The sequence below is a fragment of the Dermacentor albipictus genome, chromosome 4 (assembly GCF_038994185.2).
Source record: "Dermacentor albipictus isolate Rhodes 1998 colony chromosome 4, USDA_Dalb.pri_finalv2, whole genome shotgun sequence".
NCBI lineage: Eukaryota > Metazoa > Arthropoda > Arachnida > Ixodida > Ixodidae > Dermacentor > Dermacentor albipictus.
Window position 1 is genome coordinate 31,619,895 of NC_091824.1, and position 16,454 is coordinate 31,636,348.

General features: G+C 42.8%; 1 protein-coding gene across 3 annotated transcripts in view; it reads left to right on the plus strand.

Annotated features, from left to right (window-relative positions):
- LOC135900145 (kinesin-like protein KIF2A) overlaps positions 1 to 16,454 on the plus strand; it is a 65,198-nt gene that overhangs the window by 32,282 nt on the left and 16,462 nt on the right. For 2 of the 3 annotated variants that reach the window (XM_065429584.2, XM_065429587.2), the window contains 7 exons: positions 3,320 to 3,410; positions 4,491 to 4,554; positions 4,642 to 4,733; positions 7,761 to 7,903; positions 9,730 to 9,804; positions 10,822 to 10,957; positions 16,128 to 16,238. In XM_065429584.2, coding sequence (XP_065285656.1) covers positions 3,320 to 3,410; positions 4,491 to 4,554; positions 4,642 to 4,733; positions 7,761 to 7,903; positions 9,730 to 9,804; positions 10,822 to 10,957; positions 16,128 to 16,238 — 712 coding nt within the window. The remainder of the gene's footprint in view (positions 1 to 3,319; positions 3,411 to 4,490; positions 4,555 to 4,641; positions 4,734 to 7,760; positions 7,904 to 9,729; positions 9,805 to 10,821; positions 10,958 to 16,127; positions 16,239 to 16,454) is intronic. The other variant, XM_065429586.2, reaches the window with a different exon arrangement.

Consider the following 16,454-nt stretch of genomic DNA (forward strand, 5'->3'; position numbering starts at 1 on the left):
TTGTCGCTAATTAAAGCAAACTTAAGGCACTCGAACCCACTAGGAAACGTGGAGATATGGGCGAATAGGCCATATGTCCAAGTTAGAAGGTCGAGAGTCGAACCCACTATCTTTGGTGTTAATGAAGTGACAGTTCATTAAGGTAGACTTGCGAGACCAGGGGCGAACCCACAATGTTTAGTGGGGGAATAGTAGGAAGTAACGCATTCAAATGAAATATCTAATGCAATGAATTTTGAGCACAGAGGCTTTCACCCTTGTCCTCTTTAGAGTAGCCTTAGTGATTGTCAGCTGTTTATTTCCGACCAGGACGCGCCTGGAAGCATACGCCAGGACGGGTATGAAGGACATAAAAGTTTACACCTGCCTACACTGTTGAATTTGTCGTATAAAGTTAGCGAATTTGGAGTCCTTCTGCTATTTAATGAATGTCGCGTCAGTGTTATCAGAAATATATTCCGTTCGTGAAGAAGTTTCACTAGTGCTGGAGAACGGGGCAAGCAATATTGATAGAAAAACAGGCAGAGTCAACGGAATATTAGAATCTTAGTGAAATGACTAGACGATCGCTACAGTTAGCGGGCTTTTAGCAGAAGCGGGTAGGCCGTGCATGGCGTAATCGCCTGTAGCTGTTAGCAGCCTGCATCCCGCAGACAACGTCAATGTATGACGCTCGCTGAAGGAACGTCTTTGACAAGGAGTATGCACTGAAAAGAAATACACATATTTAAACACATCTTGCGATTAGCATTTTTTGGCGCACTTGTCCACTCTCGGTATGTTTGTGTAGGGATGGGCAAATAGCTTTCGAGATCTAATCTCATACGCATCAAAAAGTGCCAGTAGCAAATCAAATTGAATATGGAATATTTGTCATGTAGTTCTCGACTAATTTGCACCCTTCTCTCCATTATTGTAGGAAAAATTTAGCTTCTCGTCATTCACCACACATTCACAAAATTGCTCACCAGTTTGGGGCTCTTCAGAGCATACATGGTCGTGTATTATTATTGTAGAATGTTAGAAAAGCAGCTTTGTTGTCCTAGTTAGTATCTGTGTATACCTTCGCGATCAAATCTGATATTTGTGCAATCTGTAAATAGTGCGAAACAGTGCCTACTGCGACTCCCATGTTTCAACATTTTATTGCGAGCGACCGTATTTCGCTAGAAACATTTGGCTGTTCGAGAAACGCTGGGGGCTCCAACACGTTATACCCATTGTAGATATGGTTAGTTATAACATTTTTACTTATATTTCATGCCTGTACGTACGCTTGACGACGTCAAGTATCCGAACTTCATTTAAAAAATTGTTACGGATTTTTTAAATTCTATTCGAGGACCACATCAAATAGTGGCCATTCAATTCGAGGACCGAATCAAATGACACAATTAAATTGAATTTGACTTCGAAAACTCAATTCATAATTCAGAGGTTTAGTATTCGCACAACCGTGTGTTTTTCTTTGTATTCGACTCCTTTCACGTGCTCAGACGGCCCACGGCGGCCGCATATCGAAATGGACGAAATGCGAAAACACCCGTGTGCTTAGATTTAGACGCACGTTAAAAAACCCCAGGTGGTCGAAATGTTCGTAGACCTCCACTACGGCGCGTCTCATAATCAGCTAGTTGATTTGGCACGAAAAACCACATAATTTAATTTTTAATTCTCAGACGCCCAGCTAGTCCACTATTTCGGGACATAAGGTATGTGCCAGCTGCTGTCAGGCCTAGTAGATATCTTCGCCACTGTGTATGTAATATCGTTGTATGCCTATTCTTGGCGGATTCCCCAAGTTGAGTGTACCAAGATAACAAGCTGTATATAGCAATAAGTATATTCAAAAAGTTCAGTGTTCTGGACAGATGGAGCCCCGTGTCCAGAAAGGAACGCGTTAGAGAGAAGCCTGGCTGCATTATACGCCTGACACATTATGTCGCTTCTCGTACCTCGCCCGGTGAGCCCTCGTGCCGTCTGCATTTTTTTTCGTGCCCGAAGCTGCCTTACCAGTCCCCAATTTGAAAAATGCCAGAGCCACCACTATGCAGCGGGAGGGCCGTACTTCTAGCTTGGAGCAAAGGCGGGTGACCAACCGCCAGTGCCGAGCCACCAGATTTCTCGAAAAACTATTATAGTCAACTTAACACATACACTTATCAACAATTAAAAACCCATTATATTAAAAAAAACAAATCGCTAATGGCTGCAATGCCTCCATACCTAGAGAGTGGATTGGCAGCGAACTTTCTTGGCAGGTGAGGGGGGGGGGGGGTGCTAGGAGGGGCTGCATGCCACTTGTGTCGTAGTCTAAAATCAAATCTGAGTAATTGGTCAAAAATAGGCGCATACCGATTAACACATTCCCAATGCCGAAGTTATCTAATCGGTCACCTACAGAGTGACCCATGTGGACTCAGCAATACTGCCTCCAGTATATACCCAAACCGCCGTGGTTGCTCAGTGGCTATGGTGTTGGACTGCTGAGTATGAGGTCGCGGGATCGAATCCCGGCCACGGCGGCCGCATTTCGATGGGGGCGAAATGCGAAAACACCCGTGTGCTTAGATTTAGGTGCACGTCAAAGATCCCCAGGTGGTCAAAATTTCCGGAGTCCTCCACTAAGGCGTGCCTCATAATCAGAAAGTGGTTTTGGCACGTAAAACCCCAAATATTATTATTAGGATATACCCACTGGGCAAAGTTGTTTACACATGTTCAACACAGGCACCAAGCTATCAAACGACGACCAACTCCATGTCCAGAAGTAGCGGAAAATAAAGTTTCTCTTTTGAAAATACACGCACGAAAAAATGCAGATAGTACCTGTCGCACCATATTTCTTTGTGGGGGGGGGGGGGGTGCGGAGGGGGGGCACAGCAGGGAGCCAACATACGGCTACATGCTTTGGGCAAGTTTATTCAGAAACTCCCTGAACAAGGCTAAATCTGCAAAAGCACTGTCACTGAAATGGTCGCTGTTAACTAAAAGCACTGTCTTACTTCTGAGTTGTTGCTGTGCCTAGCTTTTCGCCTTCCTATGTGCTTCGTCACAACATAGCTAATCCTAAATAAAGCACACATGTATACCACAAAAACAATGCTCACGGCAAAAATAAAAAATGCCGGTGATCACCCCTTAGCAATATCCACGTCAATATTTAAGTTAATCAAATACGATCTCCCATTTGTATAAATGTACCTGAAGACTTGTACAGCTGCTCCGGGAATTCTAGCTCCATCGACATGTATTGCCCATCAGGAGTAAAACTAATTGCTGCAATGCCTCTTGTACGGTACCCTTGTGCTTTGCATAGGTACACCGCACGGCCACTTGTCAAGACGATATTCAAGGGTGGCATGGCGACGTGCTTCGCATACGGGCAGACGGGCAGTGGCAAGACGCATGTGAGTGACAAGTTTTAAACCAAATCTTCGCCGATTTATTGTGTGCAGACAGCATGCCATTGTCCTTCCATGTCGAGGGCACGATGCCAGGGTTTCCAGGGACCTGATGGTTCTCAAAAGCGGGCTTAGATGTCGTCGGTGTCAACGCACCAGAATGTGGTCACCAGCGTCGTCTGATGATGAACGATACTGTCAGCAAGACATCTTGTCCGCAGCTGGAGCAGGCAGTTTTGTCATCCATGTGCTTGCTCAACGGTCATGTGCTACGGTGTGCACATTTAGGCTCGGTAAATGACTTGTGCAATGAAGGAGCTTGACAAGGTGTCTTATAAAAAAACACTCAATGGGCTGCAAACTAACTTTGTTGATCTTACTATGAAATTTTACGAGGTGGCATCGAGCAGAAGTAGAACAGTTTCTATATTCAAGGTTTCAGGTTGTTGCCCTCGTACAAGCCAGATTTTTCAGGCTTCGTGTGCCACCCGACACCGGCAAGACATGTGTGCACATAAGTTAAAAGTGAGCTTACACATGAGTGTATTCATGCTTGTACTAGCATACGGGACACAAATCTGGAGGTTAACAAAGAAGTTTGAGAAGTTACGAACCCCTGAACGAGCAATGGAATAAAAAATGTTAGGCGTGAACGTCAAAGCGAAGGGAAGGCAGTGGTCTACATTGTAAAGCAAATGAGGGTACCTAATACTCTGAATGTGAAGTATTTCAACAGGCCATACATTGATTGGGGCAGCTAAGGAATGGTTTATTAGAGTTGGAAAATATGTACGCAGAAAAGGGAACCTTAGTCGGAGACGGCGGAAAATTCCACGGTGCTATGAAAATAGGAAATATTTAGGCATATAAGAAGGGTTCGGTTGGCAGAAGGCAAGGGTGATTGTAGATTGATGGGAGAGGTCTTCATCCTACAGTGGGCGTAAGTAGGCGCGTGATAGTAACTAGGTAATTTTGCTCAAAATTCCCGAAGACACCTACATTTTCTTCTGTTACTATTCAGAATTCTACCTTTGTTTTGGTGGGTAGCTTTATCATGCACTGGAGCTCATGTGACTTCCTTCGCAGACTATGGGTGGAGATTTCTCCGAGAAGGTGCAAGATTGTTCGAAAGGAATCTATGCGCTTGCAAGTATGAAAACCTCTTCAATTTTCTGCTGGCTATTTTGGTAATGGTTGAAAGGTTTCTGAAATTCTCAGATTGTCTATTTCTTTGCAGCAAGAGATGTGTTTATGATGCTGAAGTCTCCTCAATATAGGAATGAAGGTCTAGTGGTCTCTTCAAGCTTCTTCGAAATCTACAGTGGGAAAGTAAGTGTCGATTCATTTTCTAATCGCCTGGTGGAGAAATGATCGAGTAACTGACACTAAAGTAGGCTGATATGTTCTTTGCTGAGGCTACTGCAGCCGTAACGCCGCCGAAGTATGTCACCAGGACTTGTCAAGGGCATTCTTGATTTGCTGTATTTTTTACTGCAGTCTCATTAACAATGTCTTAACAAATCCCACAGGACAAACTGGGCGTATGCATGTGTTTTTACCGTGGCTTAAATTGAAAGGGAGAGGTTCACCGGAAGATGGAGGCTAGAAGTGTTTAACAGTGGCAGCACAAGCAATCTCACTAAAGCCAACGTTTCGGCAAGGCGTGTCGTCTTCAACAAAGAAGCAACTACTTGCCTTAGCAGTTTTTCTATAAGCACTTAGCTCGCTCTCCCTTACACTCAATGGGGAAGGGTAGTGGTGTGGGTGATCCAAAGAAATCGTCTTCAAAAAAGAAAAAACAGAAATGTTAGGCTGCTGAGCACGAGGTCGCGGGATCGAATCCCGGCCACGGCGGCCGCATTTCGATGGGGGTGAAATGCGAAAACACCCGTGTACTTAGATTTAGGTGCACGTTAAAGAACCCCAGGTGGCCAAATTTCCGGAGTCCCCCACTACGGCGTGGCTCATAATCAGAAAGTGGTTTTGGCACGTAAAACCCCATATATTATATTAAAAAAGAAATGGGGGAACAAAAGAAAACTAGGAGAGGGGTTTAGTTGTTAGAGATGCAACGGGTAGGGATACCACTACTGATTTAAAGCTTCACTGATAAAAAAAATTGAAATGTTTTAAAAATGCAAGCAAGCGCAGACAATACGTCTATAACAAGAAATAAGGAATGTTGCTTGAACACATGAAAAGGAAGATAAAATTGAGCTTGATGAAGACACGTTATGGTTGAAGTGAAGGTACAGGTATAGACAACTTTATTTAGGATTCATGGGCACTGCCACTTGAACTCTTACAGAAACAGTTTCTATGTTTTTCCAAACGTAAAGTGACGGAACATGGTCATGAAATGCTGAACGCATTTATACAACTATTTTCATGTTTGTGAATTGACTGTAGTAGCGCACACTTCTTCGTTAAAGACAGAAAATAGCCGCGTAACATCCCAGTGTGGCGGCACCTAAACGCTTGCGTAAAATAGTCTTTTCGGGAGCTGAGGGAGACATACGGAATGCAAGCAAATGTTTATTAAGTGAGCCAGTATGTATTGGGGCGCAATACAGAATAGTAGTTAAGCTTGTGAAGAGATAAGAAAATGTAAAATCTAAGATGGTGATAAGTTTGGACGGATTTTCTGATTAGCTATGGCGCACCTTCATGAGACTGCGAAATGTAAGGGCTGCATTGAGTGACCGCGCAATTGGTGTAACGAATAGATTGCCATGCTCCCTTCGAAAGGTTATGTTGGCTGCAGTGTAATCAACTTGTGAATGAAATATTTTTGCCCAATTTTTTCTGCGAGCGAACCAAAGTCAGTCTAGGATATCAAGTTCATCAATATTGTGACCTGTGGGGTTCAGGTGCAGCGGGAGTGCCTTATGAAGTTTCTTTGTCATGCCTTTGAAATGTCCGTTTAAATGTACCAAAGCTTCTATTACGTTACCACTACAATGTTTGTGGGAAAAGAAGCACTCCCAGGAAGAATTATTGTTCCAACTTCTCAAGGTAAAGCTAACTTTATTATCCTGCTGATAGTCGCCACAGTGTTCCTAATTTTTACATGATTTTGAAGATTATTGTGGGTGATATGCTGACGGCACATTGAGTGCTTACATATGTGGGAACTGATGCCTCCTTGAAGTTTCTATAGCATCATTACATGACCACTGGAACATGCGAGACCGCTTTCTTATGTTGCTTATTGCCTGGTAAAAACAATATTTAGGTGAAAGTAATATAACATGTTTGGGAGAACGTTGAAATACTTTATTACCAAGAATAGTGGCAACTTGGTTTGCACTGTGGCGCCTTTTATGGTGAATGCCGATCTGTCCTAACTACACGCCTCCTCAAAAGTGTGGTTTAAGGCGTCTTGTAGTTGCTTACTTCCAATAGTGTTATCAATAGATAATCTTGCACGCAATTGCCGTTACCTACAGATCCTGTTTATCCGTTCCGCCTTCCCCACAAAAGTTTCTTGTTTATTGTGTCGTAGGTGATGATTTGTATATTTCAAATATTGTTGGCAATCAGAAATTTTGAAGGCATTGTGGCACCACATTTTACAGGAAAGGTGTGTCATGTGATTATGTCGGAAATATACTAAATTCTCAAATGTGCACAAGCACGAGGCCGTGTAATGAAATCCCGGCCGCGGCGGCCACGTTTAGGTAGGTGCGAAATGCGAAAATGCCCGCATCCGGTGTGTTGGGGGCACTCTAAAGACTCTATAGGGGGTGGCCAAAATTAATTGCGGGTCCCAACTACGGCGTACCTGATCAAATCTTGATTTTGGCGCGTAAGGCCCCAGAATGCATTCATTCTTTTAAATGTATGCCATCGCAAGACATCTCTTTGGAGTGTGCAATCATTCATGTATATTAGTCGCATCCGCAATTCGTACAGTTGACAACCGACCGTAGGGCTCGGTGCATTCGTTACTTCAGTGTTGCCTGCTTTTTCGGCACAATGTTGTTCAAGAGATGTCTTACCACAACGTAACACATTTGAACTAAGTTTACTTTTGCCGTAGCCCTCAATAGCGGTGGAAACACAAGGAAGCTTAACAGTTATCGGCCATATTTCTTGTTCCAGGGCTCTTACTTCCCTCTGTAATGAGCTACTGCTACTGGAGACTAGCTCGCAAAACGTAAGCGCTATAGAATGCAGCAAAATAGCCCTGGATGATACTTTGACGTCTTGCCTTGTAATAAGCTAGCAATTTTATTTCGCTTACGTTGGTTTTACTTTTTTTTCTAACAGAAAGTATCTTGACTTTGACTTGCACAGCTGCTGTCAGACCTACTGCGCTTGCTCAAGAACCCCTGCCTTCGATCGCTTTTTCAGGTCTTTGACTTGCTCAACGAGAAGAAAAAGCTCCGCGTGCTAGAAGACGGCAAACAGCAGGTGCAGGTTGTGGGACTCGTTGAGAGGGAAGTCGACTCCCTTGATGAGGTCATGGAGCTTATTCAACAGGGCAGCAGTGTCAGGTTCGTCAACAAATTGCTACACATTGCTGTTTGCAAAGTTTTCTACCAAAGTTACTCGAGAAAACTGAAGGTTTTCGTTGTTGATTTGTTATGGGAATGATATGGGTTGCATCTGTATATGTTTAAATTCTGTGCTTAGGACTTCAACTTTCTGGTCTGTTAACGTGTTCGGCACCTTATTTTTTAGAGAGCTTTAGCGAGCCATTTACGGTCTACAGCTCGCATACCAGTCTAAGCGAACACTTCGCCCAGGCATTTAGCGGCTCGACCCACGAGAACAGACAATGAAATTAAATGGTAGAAAATATGGGCCCTAGTTGTGCCCACCGTATTTAAACATAAGTCGTGAGAATTTCATTACATTGCTAAGAAGTTAGTCTCGTTTATTCATGTATTATTCAATAATTGACACGACAGCACACATTAAAACAAATTGCCACTGTATTGCTGCAAAAATAATTTCATTCTTATTCTCGAAGCATGTCACTGAATATATTTTCTCGCAACTATTATTATCCTGGGGTGCGAACTAAAACAAAATGCCACCCACAGAAGGTTAGCGACCTAAACTGTTCTACGATATCCGGAAATTACCGTCGCTTTTCAGGATTTAGGTTAAAAATTTCCCTCAGAGTAGCATGTGCGCACATGTTGACCGATTTAGAAATGTAAACAGCTCCAGGTTGTGGATATTATTCTGTATCCCTCCAGTGGTACGGCTTTCTTCATACCCAATTTTCAGCTTTGCGATGTAAAAACAAAACCTACTGTATAAAATTGTGCAGTGCCCACGTACTGTATTCGGTAAAGGGAGGCTTCTGTGACTCGGCAAATCACATACAAAAGAGAGCCCGACATAGCATTATGCGGAGGGGCTTTTCATTGACATTCGTGGCTGTAGATTTCGATCTATATTTATCCAATTATTTGCTCTACGCACTACAATGAGCTGAGTGAAGACGATAGTATTATGATATACCACGACAGAGTTGATATTGCAAATCAAAATACAACTTGGGCTGGTCTTTCAAAAGCGGTCATCCGACTGGACAAGTATTGGTTATCAGTTCAAGGGGTAACCAATGGGGCATTGGCTTTCTAGATTCTCTATAGGCCAATAAACCTTCCCGTGCTAAAGACGAGTCCGAATCGTTTAAGGATTACCTTTTGTGTACTGAAAGCTACAGATGTTCGAGTAATTTTATCAGTTGGGTGTGATGCGGCGCTCCAAATGACAACCTTCACAGAAAACTGATCATTTTTTAGAGTGCTCTTGGTCTAAAGGTAGTGAGAGCTTGGATCCCCTCGGTTTGAAAAGAATGGCAATGCTGACTGAATAACAGCAGCCTTTTTAATGCCGGGATAATTTTTTGTTTCTTCACCTAAGCGAAGAATTCGACCTTTAAATTTCTAGTGACTCCTGCTTGGAGCCTTAATTTGGTACTGACACTCGAGAGCAAGATTTAGATGCTCTGGTGGCTTCTCTTGCGTAGATGCGGCTTGATAAATACTCTTTTCCACTGGCACCCTTGCTGTTCCCTGTCCTGTCCTCACCGTGCAAGCAAAAACAACAGCACGCTTGATTCTCCTCCGAAAAATTTAAAGCCCGGTGCGCAAAAATACCGGTGTGGGGCTGGGTCAAAGAATCATTTGCGTTAAAAAAAGGTTTTTATTCCATGAATGTGCGCACGTGACCTCCAATAAACTGAAGGCAGGAAGTGAGACCACCTGCAAGTAATCATATTTGTTAACTAATTTCCTGCTTACTCCCCCTCTTCCCACCCAAGTTGGCCTTGCTGATGCAACATTTTTTTGTTTCATTGCAGAACATCCGGTCAAACGTCAGCTAACCAGAACTCCTCGCGCTCCCACGCAGTATTTCAAATCAATCTCAGGCGAAGGTAGGAAACACGCAGCTTCGTAGGCCTTTGTGAGAGAGGCCTTTTGTTTTTGCATATACGATAATAAGCCAAGATTGTGATTTTTTTTACTGATAACATCGGGAAACAAGCTGGAACAATGACAGAATGAGATTGAGGTATTTTGGAATTAGTACCGTGGATATTAACAAGCAGCTTGCAAGCCGTCTCCTGTGCTTGCTTAATGAAATGCTCAGACCGGGACGATCCACTGCCTGCGCCTATATTAAGTTTTAGACTGACCATGCATTATAGTTTGAAGTCTGTCTGCCGAGACTTCTAGTTGCCTCGGTCCTTAGCTGATCGCTATTTGGAAGTTATAAATCGCAAAGCTGCGAGATTGTCGCTGACCCAACGTTTTGTTTTTAATGTGCGGATGACCAAACGCCAAGATCCTGAAATTTCATGTTGATGTTGACAGTTCGGTCCACTGTTAAATGGAGCACTCAAACATGTGGCTGTCACTGAAACAATCGAAAATCCAGCTCTAAGTGCAAGCTATGTCACTTCACTGGACGAAGGTATCTAAACGTGAGTGTCAAATGTTCCAAGTCAAAGCAATTGTACGCTTGTCAGACAAAATTCTCATGTGCACCTGCTGTGTCGGCGTAGTGGCTCTGTATTTGCGCTAATATGCCTGAGGGTGCGGGATCTAATCCCGTCCACGGCGGCTGCATATCGATGGGGGTAAAATGCAAAAACGACCTTGTACATCCATTGGGTGCGCCTTACAGAACACCAGGCGGTCAAAATTAACCCGAAGTTCCCCATTAAGGTGGCCCTCGGAATGAAGTCGTGGTTTTCGCGCGTAAAACCCCGAATTTGATTTTAAGGTTTTGATGTGTCTGCACTTCTGGATTTGCTTTACCAGTGAATGGCACTGTGCAAGTTAAAGCACTCAAGTCTGCACTTGGTATTCCGAATATGACATATGCGAACCTGCAAATGTCTGGTAATACGTGGTGTTCACGTTTCAACGCCTGTTGTTTGCCCTCGCAGCAGTTCCAGCCGTCTCCACGGAAAGTTCTCGCTCATTGACCTGGCAGGGAATGAGCGGGGTGCTGACACGTCGAACGCTAACCGGCAGACAAGGACAGAAACTGCAGAGATTAACAAGAGCCTGCTTGCTCTGAAGGTGGCTGCATTCCATAGCACGCTCTTTGATGCTTAAAAAGACGGGCAGATTGCATTCTGAGATGCCTTTAATTTGTTTAACCAAAAAAAAAATCTTGTAGTTTGTATCGTACTCAACGCCATTTCAATATCGTACGTCTCGAACGCGGGGAAGCTGTAACAGAGTAGCCGATTAATTCATGCAACAATTTTCACACATGCGCTCACTAGGAGTCCAAGCCTTACAATTCCACACTTGTAATCCTTGGACTTCTAATGAGCACGTGTTTATATTAGGGATTACAGCTACTGTGGCATTAAGTGTCTCAAACGCGAGCCCTATCACTCGGAACAACAAGCGTATTGCCGAGCTACTCCTCTCTGTACATCGAGCATGAGGCTCAATTTAGCTCCAATTGCGTTATTCTTGGCACGGAGACAGCACTATCTGTGCGTGCTGCTCATTCGTTATTAGGTAGTGGCTTGTTTAACATACATAACAATAAAGCATAGCGCGTGGATAGTAGGGTTTAAAATATATAAATGATAAGATTACATGTTTTCATTAGATACGGTTTCAGCAATTGACTCATTATGGTCGACAAGCCTCACTTAAACACGCCTCACTTAAAGAGGCTGCAACTTTGAGCAAATATTCCTGTTTCTAAGCTGTTCTTTTCCTTACAATTTTAGTTACGTGTCGCGAATTATTGCCAACATTCGCGCAGCATCTATTCGTTTCGCACCCGTCTAGCGTTTGTCGCATTCAAATGCAATATTTATGGTATCTTGTAGGTCGTTATGTATTTCGGTAATTGAGGCCTCGTATAATCAGTACGCTCTACGGTTACCTATTTAAGAGTTTTCAGTGGCTGTTTCTATGCGATATTTCGACTTTCTCGTGGAGACCTTGTTCTCCGTATGAAAGCTGAGTCACATTTCAATCACATTAACCACATGACTTTTGACATGTACTTATCCATAAACCGTTACTGGTGTGGCACCCCATTCATTTAGATTTTGTCAAGTACTTGTGCGCCTTACAAATTCATTTAACGTTATTATCGGTTCATAACTAAATCGGAATCGGTTTATTCAGGTCAGAAGTGAAGTATGGCTTAGAAACGCGGTATTGCTGAAGCAGCTCACGAAGTTTGAAAATGAGTTTGGTGAATCCGGTGCATGATGACGTGAAATCCTTTAAATTAGCAATGACTATGACTAAAACTTCCAGCTATAGCATCGTATGAAATATACTATCATGCAAATGGCAAAAAAAAAACACACTCGGCTGTGAATACATTGTTGGAAATGTAAAACTTCCAAGTAAAAGTTTTCATTGGCAGTAGAACATGAACACAAGAATGCAGGATAAAAGGCATGATAATTTGATTGGACTGGATTGGAATAGAAGGTTAGAGAACGTTAACTACACTTAGTAGAACGTCAAAGAAAGGTACAAGTGGGAAACAAGTAAACAAGTAAAACGTTTTTGTTCGGTTTGAAATCTGAAGTTTCTGCACTTTTAGGGGAAGTAGAAGTGCGTTCCAGAGTGTTGATGCTCATAGGGGTACCCTGTGTGTGACGTAGTTGGTGCGCGTTCCATAGTTCATGTTCTGTTAATTTTGCGTCGTTCGTATTGTCACGTTGTAGTGACGGTGAAGAACACACTAGCAAGAACTGCTAGTCGGGAAAGGAACTCCTAATTGGACAAACCTGTGCCCACAAAACAAGTTTCACTCAGGCAGAATGACAGTGACGATCACACGCACTGACCGTTGAAAAAGTTATCTGCGGTTCAAGCACGTCCGCTGCTTATACCTGACTCGTCAAAGATTCGAACCTAATCGCCTGTGCTCGCGTTCTTTCGGAGTGTATGTGCAACACTTCGCGTCACGTATGTCATCTGATTACAGAAGGCACAGCTACAATATAGGCCAGATCCCATTGTGACACATGTAGGCGCGTCATGCACAGAGCGATAACTTAACATTTGTTATACAGTGAAACGCGGTCACCAGAAAGACAAACAAGTACACGTCTCAGTTTTCAATTTCGTTGGAGTGAAGACTATTGGCTAGCAAATGCCAAGCTTTGTATCATTATCCATTATAATCCATCCTATGTTGGCTGTACCTGAGCAGCATCCGTGAGATATGTTTGCTTTATTATTTAAATCGTTCCCAGAGAGGAAGGACGGTCGTCCAAATTATGTTGCAGAAATGTTGTGTGTATGTAAGACCTGAGTGTAAAGAACGCACTGTGCTAATTGCTTGTAGGGCACACATGTCTGATTTACGTTGCGTTGGTGCTGCAATGCGAAGGTCACGGACACGTGAGAACCCAGCATATCGGGACCTTTTCCTGTGTTTGCTACATTCAACAATATGTTCAAAGCAGATGCTGCATGACAGATGCAAAGGACAGAATGCGCACAGAACTAGAGTTGATACATCGCTTTCATAATTAAATGCGCATAGGCGTGTGGGAAAACATTGCAGTGTACTCCTTCTTTTAGACCTGCCGCCCGCCGCAGTGGCTTAACGGCTATGGTGTTGCCCTGCTAGACGCGAGGTCATGGGATCGAATCCCAGTCGCTGCGGTCGCAATTCGATGGGGGCAAAATGCGAAAAACGCTCGTGCCCGTGCATTGGGGGCACGTTACATTACCTGGAGGTCGAAATTAATCGAGTATCCCACTACGGCGTGCCTTACAATCAAATTGTGGTTTTGGCATGTAAAATTCCAGAATTATTTAATTCATTCATATTAAACCTGTCGCAAGGAAGTGGCATGTTGAACGAACAAAATTTTTAAAAGTAAGTTGTTTGCGAAAATGCACACAACTGCGCACGTATAAGATGCAGACAGGTAGGTTTGGGCTAAAAGATGAAAATGAAAGCGAACATTACTATATGATAGGGAAACTGAAAGATAAAGCCTCTAGGATGGCGAGTTTCCCTGTCTGAACAATAAAAGGTCCATATGTGAAGCCGTTACAGCATCCTTTAGATTCCATATTAGGTCTATAGGCCATATGAATCTTTTTCTTGAGGTAAGGTGAGACTTGGAAACGTAGCATAGAAAAATATAAATCGCACGGTTCATGAAGTGTCGTGCGTGTGATATTCTTCATATAGAACAAATATGTTGGGCTGTGTATAAAGCAGTCTGTAAAAGATGCATTCAACTTTCTTGTTTTGAACTTTTCCCAGACGTGTCCTTTCTTTTCTTCGAAACAATAAGAAGCATACTTTCGACTATTACAAGAAACGCAGCCTCGTGTTGCACATTCCTTAATAAAATCGCCTATATACCGAAGAAAAGTTACAGCAATTTTTTTTTTCTACTCAAGTGTTTCGAAAATTTAGTCCGCCTGCGTACATCACTTTACTAGATGGGTTTATTACCCTAAAAAACGTAATTTGTCAAAACATCCAAGAATTAGTGTTTTTCGTGGCCAACATTACTATAGCCTGTCTCTTTGTGGCCCGGCCGTAGGTGCTTTGTTACTTGCAGTTCGAAGTCATTTTTATTACCCGCCGGGAGTCTATCTATATTGCACAAGGAAACAGACACAGAACTCACACCGGGGTTCTTCAGCATCCTTGCATTTTAGCGGTTTTCATAAAACTTGCGTTTTTGCGCCAGTTTTTTGCATCCTCACATTGGTAGCATGTAAAATTAAGAAAAGGTGCCAAGTATGTCCTTGAAAGATGCGAAGTGGTCGCCGAAGGTCTCGAGCCACCATAAAGAAGCCAAGAACGCACAAGATTTGCGGAAACTTCTCTGCTGACAATAAGATGTACTGCATAGAAAACAAAATCCGCCGAATCAAAACTTATGTCGTTGATAAGTTTTAGTGTGAGGACAGCTGCTTACAAAATCCACACTCGACGTGGCATGCCCAGTCTTTGGTTGGTGCGACAGACCCAATGCAATAAAGAAAGATGAAGAAACAGGGTGCATTTCCATATGTAACACATTTTTCGCAAGGGTAAGCAAGTGCGCAGTCTAAAGCCTGTAAAATCAGAAAATAATATTTTGGCCACAACAAAGAAGCCTTAAGTCAAAGCAACATATTGTAGACGTCCTGAATTACTTTGACAAGTTGTACCAGTTTCTATCGTATAGTAACTGCCGGTCATGGACTTGTGTATTTCGACTTTTTTTCCTTGCATCCTTGAGACATTTGTAGCCGCCTTTGCGGAACTGTTTTGTTTATTTAGCTGACAATGGAAACGCAGGTTACTTAGATTGGTTCGGCTAAGATTATTAGCTCGTAGTAGCTTATTCACGGTAATTTCGTGCGAGAAAAATATAATTATACAAGGCACTAAATCTTTCATGGCTTGTAGTTTCTATAGATTAGTGTTAAATATTACCCCATGAACAAGTTCTGGCTTTATGTAGAGTAATAAAATCATACAAAGCTACATGAGTTGAAAGCGAAAAGCATGCACGTGCTTCAATTACATCACGTATTCCATATGGCACTTTCTTTTTTGTGTTGGCTATGTCAAAGTGAAATTTAGGGTGACAATGAAATCCCATATCTAAAGTACAACGATCAATTGCTTGAATCGAGTTAGCTGTTGATAGAAATACACTAAATGTCCCTCGTGCGATCGCTTATGGTAATGAAAATAAATTTATTGTGCTATGATTAATTTGCAGCCTATTTCTCCCCATGTGGTGCACTTGTTAGTCATATGTAGTCGTCTCATCAGCCCACTAGACATGTTGGAGACAAAATGAGGTTTACGGCGTTCTCCAGCAAACGTTCTTGTAGGTTTGTTTCACCTTCACATTCCTCTGCACACTGTGGTACTCTTAAAGTACTCCGCTTTTCATTTTCAACAAAGTACAGGTGCCGCTGCCGGTCTACAAATTTTAATATTTCATCAAAGCATTCTAGGGTTCCCTGTAGCACATTCTTGGTCTATCAAATAAACTGACAGATAACCTGCGTAGCAGTTAGATTGATGAAACGTCTTTCAGCGAGGAAGATAACGGAAATGTGGGTTTCGGATTTTTTTGCAACCTGTGATGTATTGATATTGTGAGTGAGAATGAAAATTGATCCTCGTAGTGGTTCTATCCTGGCTTTCACCACTACTTTTTTCCCGCTGTGTGCTTCTCTCGCAAAATTTTACTTTCAGCCTAAATTGTCGTCTTTGCTTTCTATGCAGGAATGCATCCGCGCTTTGGGCCGTCGTGGGGCCCACCTTCCGTTTCGGGCCAGCAAGCTTACACAGGTCCTCAAAGACTCGTTCATCGGCGAGAACTCTCAGACCTGCATGGTAAAAACGTCTTTGTATTGGCAGTCTTGAAATCTATATCATTCAATCAATTGCCTCACATCCAGCTTGGCAATTAGAATTGCTATTAGGCGTCTGATTTCTTGCTTTTAAAACCGAAATTTTAATGTCGTCGGAGACTTGGTACCTAATTTCAGTTGCTGGCAACTTGTTCTCTATCCTAGTAGCTCACTCGGTGCAGAGTTTTAAATTAATGAG